At 61.6% G+C, this 12,844-nt stretch overlaps 2 protein-coding genes across 7 annotated transcripts; one reads left to right on the forward strand and one right to left on the reverse strand.

Moving 5' to 3' along the window:
* The first annotated feature begins 690 nt into the window (after nt 1–690).
* INHA (inhibin subunit alpha) lies at nt 691–3,044 on the forward strand. The gene is made up of 2 exons (XM_065671663.1): nt 691–1,080; nt 1,750–3,044. Exons 1-2 carry the CDS (start codon nt 822–824, stop codon nt 2,481–2,483), a joined length of 993 nt encoding a protein of 330 aa, XP_065527735.1. The 5' UTR covers nt 691–821; the 3' UTR covers nt 2,484–3,044.
* A 486-nt stretch (nt 3,045–3,530) lies between these two features.
* LOC136010452 (gap junction gamma-1 protein-like) lies at nt 3,531–8,191 on the reverse strand. 6 transcript variants are annotated; one of them, XM_065671661.1, is made up of 4 exons: nt 8,066–8,191; nt 6,134–6,225; nt 4,622–5,817; nt 3,531–4,494 (listed from the first exon to the last, which is right to left on the reverse strand). In XM_065671661.1, exons 3-4 carry the CDS (start codon nt 5,790–5,792, stop codon nt 4,487–4,489), a joined length of 1,179 nt encoding a protein of 392 aa, XP_065527733.1. In that variant the 5' UTR covers nt 5,793–5,817; nt 6,134–6,225; nt 8,066–8,191; the 3' UTR covers nt 3,531–4,486. The 6 variants fall into 6 exon arrangements, with proteins under 6 accessions (XP_065527733.1, XP_065527730.1, XP_065527732.1 ...); XM_065671658.1 differs by lacking the exon at nt 8,066–8,191 and adding an exon at nt 6,485–7,648; XM_065671660.1 differs by lacking the exon at nt 6,134–6,225 and having other exon boundaries at nt 8,066–8,190.
* Between the last annotated feature and the right edge of the window lie 4,653 nt (nt 8,192–12,844).

A 12,844-nucleotide genomic window follows, 5' to 3' on the forward strand; every position in this document is an offset into this window, starting at 1 on the left:
CCAGCCCAAACAGCACTCCAGGGTCCTTCTCTTGGCGCTGCTGTGGGGTCTCCAGCAGGCCTGGCTCTGCCTCATCTCCTCCTCCTCCCCATGAAGCTGTTGCGCCCTTCTCCAGGCAGTGTGGGGACCTCTTGCCATCCCTCCTGCTTCATGCCCCCAGGAACTTGCCTGCCTTCAGGCTGCCCTGTAGATGCCACAGCCCCTCCCCCACACCCTCCTTAGCGCCCTATCCTCACGTCCCCACTGCCCTGTGAGCCTGGGGTGTCCCAGCCGTCCCCAGCAGGGGTTGCCCAGCCTGCCACCCCTAACATGCCCTCCCTGGCCAGGGCCTCGCAGGGCTCTGTACCCCACCAAGCCCTTGCCCAGATATCCTTGCTGGGTACAAACACTGCTACCTCCCACTCTTGCCTAAGAAGCTCCAAATCTGCAGCTCCTCCACCATGGGCAGCACCCAGCACCAGCAATGCTTGCCCAGGGTGCCCCCTCCACCCATACCAGTACAGGAAAGCCTTCCCTGCAGCACCCAGCCCACAACCTGGACTCCCCAGCCCCACACACCCGCCACCCCCCGGCAGCATCCACCCCCATCCCAGGCGCCGTCCTCCCCCAGACCACACTGTCCTTGCAGTCCTCGCATTCCAGACATCTCAGCACTTTCGCTGCCCAGAGATAATACTGGGAGCAGACGTTTGCGTCAGTGTCAGATAGGTCTCAATGCCACCCTGCCCCGGGGGGAGCACAGCGAGCAGACGGGCTGGGCAGGCAGGCAGGAGCCCGCAGCAGAGCCCCCGAGCCACCGGCCTGCCGTGCACCCCACGGTCATGCTGCTCCTCCTGCACCTGCTGCCTGCCATGCTGCCCACCGCCGCCCTGGCCAGCTGCACTGGGGCTGGTGCCGACCGGCAGCTCATCCTGGCCAAGGTGCGGGCTCGGGTGCTGGAGCATCTGAGCCCCCCGATTCTCCAGGAGGAGCCCCAGAAGGAAGCAAGGAGAGTGCACCGGAGAGATATCCTTGAAAACACCGAAGTTGAGCCAGAGGAGCTGGAGGACACCTCCCAGGTTATCCTGTTCCCTTCCACAGGTGAGAACATCTGGGTGGGATGCAGAGGGAAGAGGGGTAAAGCAGGGTGGGGGCTTGGGGCAACACAGATGCAGCAGGATGGAAGGGGTGCTGTGGTGGTCTGTGGGAGAAGAGGGCATGCCAGGCTGGGGCACCGGCATGGGTGAGGTTTGGTAAAGAGCCAGGGGGGGGCATGGAATGGCAGGTGGGACAGGCAGAGCAGCCCAGGACACTGGCAGAGAGGGGCAGGCAGCACGAGAGGGTGCTGAAAAGCTGGCGGATGGCTGGTCCAGGCAGCATGTGGAGATATGGGGAGGGATGAGAAGCAGGCAGGGTGGGGTGCTAGGAAATGGGGCAAGATGCTGTGAAATGGGATTTAATACTAAGGGACAGGGCAGAATGCTGTGGGACAGGGCAGGATGCTGGGGGATGGGGGCAGCAGCAATAGACTAGCCCAGGTCACAGCAGGGCTCAGCTTGCAGGGCTCAGTGCAGTGGCTGCTGCATAGCCCTAGGCATCAGCCCCCCTGCACCCTGCCACAGCCCATGCCAACAGCTGGATGCCTTGCCAGCACCCCAGCGAAGCTCTGCAACATCCCACCTCCCACCCAACATCAGGGACCCACCCCAGGTTTGGGTGCACATCCTGAGCATCTTTCTTCTCTCCCCCTCCCTTTTCCCCCCCAACTAGATGTGCCCTGCGAGCCCTCACAGCCAGACAAGCTGCTGGAGGAAGAAGGCATTTTCACCTACCTCTTCCAGCCCTCGGCACACACCCTGAGCCGTGCAATGACCTCGGCCCAGCTCTGGTTTTACACTGGCCCCTCGGCGGCTCCCAACCACTCAGCCCCCGATGTGCTGACCCTGTCACCGCACGGCCGTGTGCCACTGGCGGCCATGGTGGTGCAGACACCCGAGCACTGGACCGTGTTCCACTTCGCCCCAGCGCTGCTGCCCCAGCTCTCGCAGCCACTTTTTGTGCTCCTGGTGCGCTGCCCCGGCTGCCCCTGCCTGGCCGAGGAGGACAAGATGCCCTTCTTGGTGGCCACCACCCGTGCCAAGGGAAGTAAGAGGGTTCGTCGCTCCACCGTGCCCTGGTCCCCAGCTGCCCTGAGCCTGCTGCAGCGCCCATCCGAGGACCTGGCCGCCCATACCAACTGCCGCCGGGCTTCCCTCAACATCTCCTTCGAGGAGCTGGGCTGGGACAATTGGATCGTGCACCCCAGCAGCTTTGTTTTCCACTACTGCCATGGGAGCTGCGCTGCGGGCCATGGGCTGAGCCACCGCCTGGGTGTGCAGCTCTGCTGCGCCGCCCTGCCCGGCACCATGCGCTCCCTGCGTGTCCGCACCACCTCCGACGGTGGGTACTCCTTCAAGTACGAGACAGTGCCCAACATCCTGGCCCAGGACTGCACCTGTGTCTAGGGCATCCCGCAGCCCAGCCCCAGACTGACATACTGCCTGGGAGGAGACAAGTGCTCAGGGGACCCCTGCCTCATGCCACAGGGACCAGAGGGACAGTGGGGCTTGGGCTGTGCCACCCTCCCCTGCACAAGCCACAGCAGTTTTGGGCTGCTCTGGGTATACTCGTGCTGCCAGACCGCCCCAGGGCTGGTCCCGACCTGGAGCAAGCTAGGGCACGGTGGGGCAGGGACAGGGACAGGCACAGCCTCTGCCAGAAGCCACCATGCTGTCTGCAATCAGCTCAGACTCTTTCTCCCCACCTTTTTCTCCTCACCCAACTGCCCCCCCACTCTCCAGGCTGTGGTCCCACTCCTCCTGCAGAGTGCCTCCCTGTGCTCCCAGGCAGGGCCAGGCTGCTGCAGCATGGTTTGGGATGTGTCTGGGTGAGCCCGTGCCACAGCCTTGAACTCGCAGCAGGGCTGGTGGCACATGTGGCATTACAAGCAAGCCTTCTTCCTGGCAGCAGAGCCTGTTGGAAAGCTTAACAGAACGAATTAAATAAACCTGTTCCCTTTATCAAAACAGCCTGGAAATGCCAGCTTCCATCACAGGCAAACACAGAGGCAATGCATGTACAGTGGGATGTGAGCTCCCTGAGGGCTTTTGGCTGGAGGAGGGAGGGGATGGGCAAGCACTGCAAGAGGTGTCCAGCTCCTTCCAGGAGGCCCCAAGAGGGAACTGGGATGTGCTGGCCAAAACTGGCATAGGATGGCATGGCTGGGATTGATCTAGCCCCAGGGCAGGGCAACATCCCTTCTGCTCCTGGCTGCAGCAGGATGGGAAGGAATGGGGAATCCCATCACCAGGCGTCTTGCTGGGGACAGGATGACGCAGGACCCCAGCCGGAGCAATCCCGCTCAGCCAGGCCAATGGAGGCTGCCCCGGCTGTGGCTGCCTCTGCATGCATGGCAGGAACGACTGAGTCACCCCGGGCGAGCGGGGAGGTCCCAGCCCAGCTGTGCAGGATTCCCTTCCCACCCCTTCCTCCTGAAGGACCGGATGCAGCAGTTCAGTACAAAACGTCTCCAGCCTTTACTAATATAGATATAAAAAGAAAAGAAGAAAAAACAGAGTGACAATCATTGCTTAGTAAAAAACAACGCTACAAAAATCCTTGTGTGACCCAGGCTGAGATGATGAGAAATGCCCGCTGGCTCCCAGCCGAGCCCAGCTCCGGACATGGCAACCGCCCACAATGGGACCAGGGTCTGGCCCCACACAGAGGGTCCTGGCCCAACAGTCAGAGCAGGAGGGCATGGGCTTTGGTCCAAGAGCAGCCGGCCGAGTGGGGAGCGAGGCGGAGGCAGCAGGAAGGACAGCCCCTGCCCTCTGCACACACATTTCTGAACTGGCCAGCCCCGCAGCTCGCAGCCCTGTGCAGGATGCTGTGCAGCACGGCCCCCCTGGCTGCACCAGTGCTTTCCAGCAGCGGTGCCACCAGGACCCTTCTGTCTCCTATGCTTCAAGCAGAATGCCAGCCCAGTGTCCTGTCCCATGGCTCGGCCCAGCCAGCCGGACCCACAGGCTTGGTCCCCCAAGTCCCCATGCTGCCAGCATGGCCTGACAGGCACAGCCCCGGCCCGCAGCAGGCAAGGCAGGGCACAGGGTGTGAGGGGAACATGCTGCAGGAAATGGGGTTGGGAGCAGGAAAAGGGGGTGAAACAGGAGACAGGGAGGGGGGCACAGGCCCAGAGAGAGACCATGGGCAGAGTATAAAAATGCCAGGGTGCACACGCTGACAAGCTTATAAAAATGTACAAAAATAAGATATTCCCTTTTTGAAAATGGAGTAGGAATGTCCCCCAAGGCCCCATCCCTTCCACTGCCCACCGGCACAGGGCTGCCCGGCCAGCCCCGCCGGGCAGGCACACAGCATCCTCCACCCCGTGCTCCTGGCAGGCCGTCTGTCCTGTGCTGGCAGCAGCAGCCACTCCAGCAGATACCGCCGCCATCCCTGGTGGCACTCACAGCCCTGTGGGGAGCAAGAGGCAAGTTAGCACCCGCCCCGGGGGAAATGGCATCCTCTCCCCAGGGACCCTGGTGGCAGCCCCTATGCCCCTCACCCCAGTCGGCCGCATGGATCCCCATCCCTGGCTCACCCGTGGTCCTGTCGCAGGCGCCGGTCCCCTTCTCATGGGCGAGGTTGAGGCGGTTCTGCTCGGCGGCGATGCCATTGGCCTCAGGGCTGCTGCTGCGGGCAGGGCTGGGGGGCCGCGGTGGTGGCTGGAGGTGGAAGGCAACCTCCAAGTGCTCCTGTGCCAGGCGCAGGTGCTCACGCAGCCGGTCCAGCTCGTGCGCCGGCGGAGCCCCGGCCAGGGCGAAGCGCCCGGTCCCCAGGCTCTCCCGGTAGTCCAGCTTGCCGTCAGGCAGCGGTGCTCGCGGCGGCTCCTTCTTCAGCGAGTGATAGGTGGGGGGGGCGCCGGGGGCCTTCTTGGAGTACTGCGGAGCAGGGCTGTCGCCAGCCGGGAGCGGGGGGCCATTAGGCTGGCTCAGGGCATCACGGATGCGCCCCACACCCAGGTGCACGAGCTCGCAGAGGTTGAGGAAGAGGCAGAGCCCGCTGACGGCGTACATGATGAGGAGGAAGATGGTCTTCTCCGTGGGGCGGGAGACAAAGCAGTCAACGGTGTGCGGGCAGGGGCTGCGGCTGCAGATGTAGGAGGGGCTCACCTCGAAGCGGTACAGCAGATACTGGCCAAAGAGGAAAGCCATCTCCAGCAGCGAGCGGCACAGCAAGTGCAAGACGTAAGCACGCATCAGCCCATCCTGCTTGATGCGGCGCCGGCCATCATGCTTCTCTCCACCTTCTGGGGTCTTCTCCTTCTCCACCTCAATCTCCTCAAAGATCATAGGGTCTTCTTCGTTATCATCCTCTGCCTCCTCATAGTCCCGCCCGGCTCCCCGGCGCACCACCGGCATGCGTGCCCGCCGGGCGGCCGGTGCCCGGCGCCGTGAGGACTCAGGCATGCGGGCGATGCGGTGCATAGCAAAGCCCAGGTAGAGCACCGATGGCGTGGCCACCATGATGATCTGGAAGACCCAGAAGCGGACATGGGAGAGGGGAGCAAAGGCATCGTAGCAGACGTTCTCGCAGCCCGGCTGCTGCGTGTTGCACACAAACTTGCTCTGCTCATCATAGTAGATTGACTCGCCCCCCACGGCCGTCAGCACAATGCGGAAGACGATGAGGACGGTCAGCCAGATCTTGCCCACGAAGGTCGAGTGATTGTTGATCTCCTCCAAGAGCCGCGTCAGGAAACTCCAGCTCATCCTGGCCAGGCAGTTGTCTCAAACCCTGCGGGTAAGGCAGGCAAACAGGCGCTGAGCAAATATGTGTGCATTGCACCAGGCTCCCCCGAAACACCAGCCACCACCCCTGCTCTGTCCCTCTCCCACCACTGGTGTCCCCTCCCTCACCCACACATCCACGAACACAGCCTTGCATAAGCAGCCGTAGAATCACAGAATGGTTTGGGTCGGAAGGGACTTTAAGATCATCTAGTCCCAACCCCTGATATGGGCAGGGACACCTCACCCTATAATATGTCACCCAAGGTTCTGTCTCCCCAAAATCATACCGCCTGCTCAGCACTGCCTCCCTGTGCTCCCACCTACATCCTGCTCCTGCCCTGCCGCCAGCCGGGTGGGTGGAGATGCGGGGAGCAGAGGAAAGGCTGGGACACTCTGTCCCTGCAGGGCACACCTGTGGGAAGAGTCAGCGCAGCCACAGCCAGGGTAAACACGCAGCACGGGGCAGCGCCAGCTGGGCACTGAGAGGGGACAGCCAGGGGACGGAACCACCTCCTCCACCCTGGGTCTGCAGCGCCCGTTTGCCACCTGGTCCTGGGCAGGTCCCCAGCCAGTACCGCACCCCGTGCCAGCACCCACATGCTCCCTTGGGGGTCCTCCTGGTCCCCAGAGGAAAGCAGCAAGTGGCAGCCCCTCTGAGCAGCATCCCTTACCACGTCAGGTCTTCAGCCTGCGGCGCTCTCCCTCAAGGACTGGCATCAGTCTGGCCCACCAAACCTCCATGCTGTGCCCTCCCTCATGCCAGACCTGCAGCGCAAATCCTTACAAGCCCCCAAAGCCCGTGGTGGAGCACCCTGCAGCCTGATGGCAAGGGCTGCTGGTGAGGAGTAGCAGACAGGAGAGCAAATGGCAAGGGCAGTGTGGGGCAACTGAGGAATTGCACAAAGTCCCAGCAAAGGAGCTGACACCAGAGGCTGGGGAGGAAATTACGAGGACCGCATCACAGTTCCCGGAGAAAGGAGAAGACACAAGAGGAGACACCCCACTGTCACGCCAGGTTTTGGCAGCCTGTGTATGAGCTAGTGCAAGGGCAGCAGGTGGCAGGGCTGCCCAGGGCGAGCAGAGGGGACATGTCCCCACAGAGCCACCAGCTCCCCCATGCCTTGCCTGCCCTCTGGCCTGCCCTGACCCGTTACCTCTGAGGCACACCCCCGAGGACGATGGTTCCTGCTGCACTCACGCCACTATTGTCCAGAACAAGAAGATCTTTCTGGCTTAGGTCAGTCGCCTCCCAAGCAACCTTGCCCAAACGGAAAAGCCTTTCCAGCAAAAGCACCCATGCAAGTGACATGCTCTCGTTGATAGTCTGGCACTCAGCAGAACCTGAGCTGGCACCAGGGCCACCATCCTCGTGTGGTCAAGCACAATGCAAGGTCTCCCCGGTGTGAGGCCCTCTCCCCTACCACCTCGCTGAATCGGGGATGCTTTGTGTCTGCCTTTAGCTCTTACCTGGCAGCACCACACCGCCCTGGCCCCATGGTGATGGCTGGGACAGGGGACAAGGCAAGGGGATCAGGCAGGAGGGCAACCCCTGGAGCTGGTAAGTCCAGGGGAAGTGAAAGCACACACGTGGTCACTGCGTGGTAGCCAAGGAAGAGTGACACAGGAACAGACCGCAGCATGGGTCAGGAGCTGCAGTGGGCACGGTCGGGCACAAGGGAGCTCCTTGGGGCTGGCAGCCAGAGCCCAGCTCCCTGCCAAGGGGCCCAAACACGAACCGCCTCCGGGCCGCGCTGTGAGTCAGGACCAGCTCCACGTGCCGCGGCTGGGCCTTCACATACACCCCAGGTCCCCCTGCCTGGGGCCCCCAACCCCTCCGCCCCAGCCTGCCCTGCCCAGGGACCCCAATCTCCTCCACCCAAATCAGGGCCCCTGTGCCACAGCACCGGGCAGCCCACCCGGGGCTCATCAGTCCCTGCGCGCCCAGGTACCTCCGTCCCACCGACCACGGCCAGCCCACGCTGGGGCCCGCAGACCCCAGCCCACCCTTCCCGGGGTCCCCAGCCCCACTGAGTCCAGCCCACCGAGGGCCTCCAGCCCTGCCCGGGATCTCAGCCCTCCCGACCCACCCCGCTTGCGCCCCAGCCCCGCCGGGCGCAGCCCACGCCCGGGGCTCCCGCCCCCCGTCCTGGGGCACCGCCGCCCACCTGCCTGCCCCTGCCCCTGCCCCTGCCCCTGTCCCTGCCCCACCGACCCGCGCCCTCCCGCAGCCCCCGCTCCCCGGCCCCACTCACGGCGCGCCGGGACAAGCGGCTCCCGCCGACAGCGGCGGACAAAGCGGAGAGGCGGCGCGCCGCCGCCTCCCGCCGAACAAAGGGGCCCGGGGCCGCCCCGCCCCGCGCCCGCCCGCCGGTGCGCACCGACCGCCCCGCACCGACCGGCCCCGGCCCCGGCCCCGCGGGTGACTTGGCCGCCGGGCGGGACGTTGCCGCCCCCAGTGCCGTCCCCGCCCGTGGCTCGGGCCGTGGAGGAGCCGGCCCCGGCCGAAGCTCGCACGGCGTCTGCCGGCGACATCAACCGCAACAAACGGCGCTTTCCAGGCAGCCGCCGAAATGCCTCCGCCCCCGAGGTGCCGGGCCCCCAGCCCCGGCGGTGCGGGCCGGTCCGTGCCCGGCGGGCCGGCGTTCCCCCGCCGCCTTTTGCTCCCGGGGAGCTCGCTGGCTCCCTGAACGCCGGTCCCGACGAGTGCGGAGCTGAGGCTTCCAGCTCGCTGGAGCGAAACGCTCTAAACCGTTAGTGCGGACGGAGGCTCGGGGCCCTGGCTCAGCCCGCGGGGTGTTCAGGCATGAGCAATACCTTCCGAAGGAGCACCGGTGAGCCTGGGCCCGGGGGAACGCAGGGATCCTGCGCTCCTGCCCACTAACCCCCTGTTCTCCTAACACCAAATCCTCTCCCAGTGAAGAGAGACGGTGGAAGAGGGAGAGACCTGGTGACACCATAGGAGAAGCGGCCCCTGCCAGAGCACGAACATGGAAGAAAATGTGCCTGCGTGGTGGGAATGTGCTTCAAATCTTTCAAAGCCTGTGCTGCACCTCGCGTCCCCTGGCCACGGCCCTGCGCTGGGAGCAGGGAGCACCCGGCACCTCCACACGTGCCCTTACAGTTACCGCTGCCCATCCTGTGAAGCAGCACCGCTCGCCCGGGCACTGGGGGCTTTGAGTCACCGCCCTGAAGCCGCGGGCTCTCCGTCCCGCTGCCAGGCAGCCCGGCCACTCACTTTCTGCACTGCTAAAACTGGCTCTGGGGTGTTTTGTCAGGGCTGCTTCCCTAGTGCCAACCACAGCCATGACGTGCTGGGCAGAGCACCCTGTGCTCGTACCACGGTATGGTGACAGGGGAGGGACACTGGGCTGCCTTGTGCTGGTTTCTGCATAGGCTTCTCCCCACAGACACATGCTCCCTCCTGCAGAAGGGTTTCCACCAGCAGGCACTGGTGGATGCAGCACCTCCACCCTAGCACTGGGGGGCTGGCTGCAAGAGGGATGAGGCAGGGTGGCTCGGGCAAGGAGAGGGGTGGGAAGTGCAGCAGCCACATCCACTGTGGGGTTTGGTTATTCTGGGCCCACTGCGTATCAGCAGCCCTGCTGCTTCCCCAGGTCAGCAAGAGCCACCATGGTACTGCCACAGTGCTTGCACAGCTGGGGCACAGGCTTGGACAGTACAGCACAGTGCACCCTTGAGCACAGTCTCCCTCCCCGGCCAGGAGCAAAAGGTGGAGGTGGATGCAGGGAGACAGCAAGCTGAGCACAGAAACTCAAGCTTTTGGAAGGATGCAGCGAAGTGTTCAGGGCCAGGGAGGGAACCTGAGGCCGCAGCCAGGTGGCACCTGTAGCATAGCATGGAGAGCTGGGAGCAGAGCAGGGAGCTGCCAGCACGAGGGCTAAGTCCCGGTGGGACGGAGCAGGCAAGCCCCACACATCCTGTGTTGAATCTCCTGGTCTTGCCAGGCATTAAAGCAGCTTTGGGTTTTCTGTCCCCACAGTCACCATTAGTTTTTGAGGAATCCCAGGTCTTACCTCCAGCCCGGCTGAGCAGTTGGGTAGGGACCTACATGAAGCTTTGACTCTGGTGCTCAGCATGTGAAGAACAAGCCCCCGTAGCATTGGCCTCACGTTAAACAGTGGAGTGTGACCCGCGGAGGCACTGCAAACCGAGGCCGTTGCACCCAGAACAAAGCTGCTTCTTGGGCGGGGGCCAAGTACCGCTGCTGCAGCCGCAGCAGTTTTATGCCTGTGCTGTGGGACAGAGCGTGGCTGGGGAGGCCAGGCCCAGAGGCTGGTGTTGGACACCCTGTGGACAGCCATTACTGTACTTGCCAGCATCCAGCCATTCACACCAGAGTCCTCCCACTTCCCCTGCAGTGGTGCCCTGTGTGTTCCCAGGCTCTATCCTCATCTTGAGCTTGGAACACCCAAGCACCTGCAGAGGCATTAATCTTCCAGCCTGTGGCAGAGGGCAAACCCACAGCACCCAGGAAAGAAAGGCGGTAGGTGAAGGGTGTTGCCCACCCTCATGCCTTCCCACATCAGCTGTCACTGACAGAGCCTGGGCCCACCCTGGCAGGAAGAATGTGCAAGACCAGCAGCATTGTGGGGTCCAGCTCAGAGAGCAGCACTACAGAGGAAACGGGATCATCACCAACCACAAAACCCAGGATCGGCCCCAAGCCACAAAGTCTGTGAGGGAAAGCCCAGAGTGAAGCAAGTGTGTGGAGAATGACAGGGTGGCTGCACAGCCTGGCAAGAGTAAAGGGAGCCGGTAAACAAGGAGACAGTGGCTGAGGGGGAGCGTAAGTGCAGGGATAAAGAGAACATCCACTTCTGGGGCAAGTGCTACAGCTCAGCCTTGACACTGCAGGAGCTCCCGCAAGCAGTCTTTCCTCATTGCTCAGCCACAATGCTGCGATGGAGACACCCTTTGAGACTCCACCACCAGATCCTGCCTCTGCTGCCAGACACAGCATGACAGGGAGGGCACGGGGCCCAGTCTGGCTGTTGATAGCAGCCTCAGTTCCTGGTCTGATCGATTGGGCAGGACGGGCTGGGCCTGGCTATGACTACCTCTGCTTCTGGGGACAGTGGCAGATGGCAGAGCCAGGCACCCCAAGCATGTTTGCTGTGGGGTGGCATGGAAAAGGGGTGAGAAAGCCACCTCCACCCTCCCCAAGCAGGGCCACAGGCGGGCAGCGCTGTGGGCAGCACACTTTCTCAGCAGCAAACATGGTCTTTCTAGATTAAACTCATCTGGTACTGGGACAGGGAGCAGACAGCTCTATTAGGGACTGTTTGTCCTGATACAAAGCTCTATAACTAGCTTAATAACCTCCTGATAGCAGGCAGAGGCATGTTCCATGGTAGGAGCACAAAGGGCAATGATCATCCCCTATACCACAGGCTGAGATGGCTTCCAAAAAAAGTCCCTTTCTCTATTCCCCTCTTCCCCCCTGCTTGGTTATGCAGCACAGTGAGGGGTACCTGGCACTCTCCTGCGCAGGTGGGTCTCCTTCCCAGTGCCTGGGTGCTGACCTGCCACCACCTCAGCACCTAGTGTGGCGCTTGAGCCCAGTCTCCACTGTCTGTTCTTCCCCTGCCAGCCGAGTCGGAGGGCAGCCCACAGGGAAGGGGCTTGCACGGCCCTGGGCCATTGCTCTGTAAGCTGGCTAAGGAGCATTGGCACCCACGGGAGGGAGGAAGCGGGCCAGGCAGGCCCATGAGCTGCAGGAAACATGTGCCCTTTGCTGCTGCTTCTTGAGTCCCCTGGAGATGAGGCCAGCAGGGATATCCTGCTACAGTAAATGACCAGTCCCTCCAGTCACACAGTTTGATTAGAAATAAGGCTTTGTTTGTTAGATATAGTGCAAGGGGGCAGACAGCTAACCCACAAGCTATGTATGCTCAAGGCAGTACTGCTTTAGAGGTCAGGGGAAGAGAGTAGGAAGCACTGAAATAGCCAAACCCATGACTGAGGCATCATTTTCGTTGATGAGTTCAAAAGCAAAGTAAGGCAAGGCTAGAATGTGCCTGTCAAAAAGTGGTGGTAACTTCCATGGCTGGGCTTAAGCTTGTGGCCCGTCTCCATACCCCTATGACCACCCCAGGCCTGGGCATCCCTCCAGCTACACACACTTCAACAGGAGCCTGCTTCAGGCAGATGCAGGCAGGGAAGCACTGACATTCAGACCAGCCTTGCTCTGAAATAGCAGTAAAGCTCTGGAGCCAAGAAAATGAGAAGAGGAGGAAAATCCAGACTGTCTTAAAGAGCAGAGCTGCAGAACTGCATACATAAACTGTGACAAGCAAAAGACATTTGTAGCTGGTTCAACAGATGTCACAGCTTTCTGCAAACCCCAGCGCTCCTACACAGCCCCTGTTCTTGCACAGCCATGGGTTGGGGCTGCCTGGAGTGTGTTGGAGAAGCCCTTGAACACACCCAGCTGATGCAATGAAGCCAGATATGAGGTCATCTACTACAAGGAGCCCCACAGCAGTGTCCACGACCATAGAGCAACCACAAAGGGGTTAAACTGGTAACAACCAGGAAAAAAAAAAAAACTAAGGAAAAACAAAGCAAATGTTTCATGAAGAGGCAGGAGAGGGGTTGTGGCAGCACTGTGTGAGCTTTCTTGTCAGGGAAGTAGCTAGAGGAATGCAGAAAAGCAGGGAGCTGTTAACAGGACCAAGAGACTAGCACTGACCTGAGAGCACAGACCTGCAGAGACATGGCAAGGAGCAGAAGCAAATGAGTAATCCCTTCTGCAGTAAAACCAGTGAAGAGCTATGGACAGGCACACAGCTTAAAGCCTTGGTTCTGGCAGTCCACACTTTGTCAGGCTCCTGAACACACAACCAGGCACTGGTGTGGCAGAATAAAGGTGCAGCTCTGCTAAGATGGGAAAAGTAAGGTACAGGGATGGGCTTTCTCAGAAGAGTCATCAACAAGCTGGTCCAATAACTCCAATTTTGACTCTTGCCTTTGTGAAAAATGCAGTTACAGCTGAAGGCAGAACTTAGACA

The sequence above is a fragment of the Lathamus discolor genome, chromosome 3, assembly GCF_037157495.1.
Source record: "Lathamus discolor isolate bLatDis1 chromosome 3, bLatDis1.hap1, whole genome shotgun sequence".
In the NCBI taxonomy this organism is placed as follows: Eukaryota; Metazoa; Chordata; class Aves; order Psittaciformes; family Psittacidae; genus Lathamus; species Lathamus discolor.

Excerpts from the sequence above, each read along its gene's own strand:
- INHA (XM_065671663.1), top strand. The coding sequence starts at position 822 with ATGCTGCTCCTCCTGCACCTGCTGCCTGCCATGCTGCCCACCGCCGCC. Across the intron at positions 1,081-1,749 it reads TATCCTGTTCCCTTCCACAG|ATGTGCCCTGCGAGCCCTCA; the intron begins GTGAGAACATCT and ends CCCCCCAACTAG.
- LOC136010452 (XM_065671661.1), bottom strand. The coding sequence starts at position 5,792 with ATGAGCTGGAGTTTCCTGACGCGGCTCTTGGAGGAGATCAACAATCAC.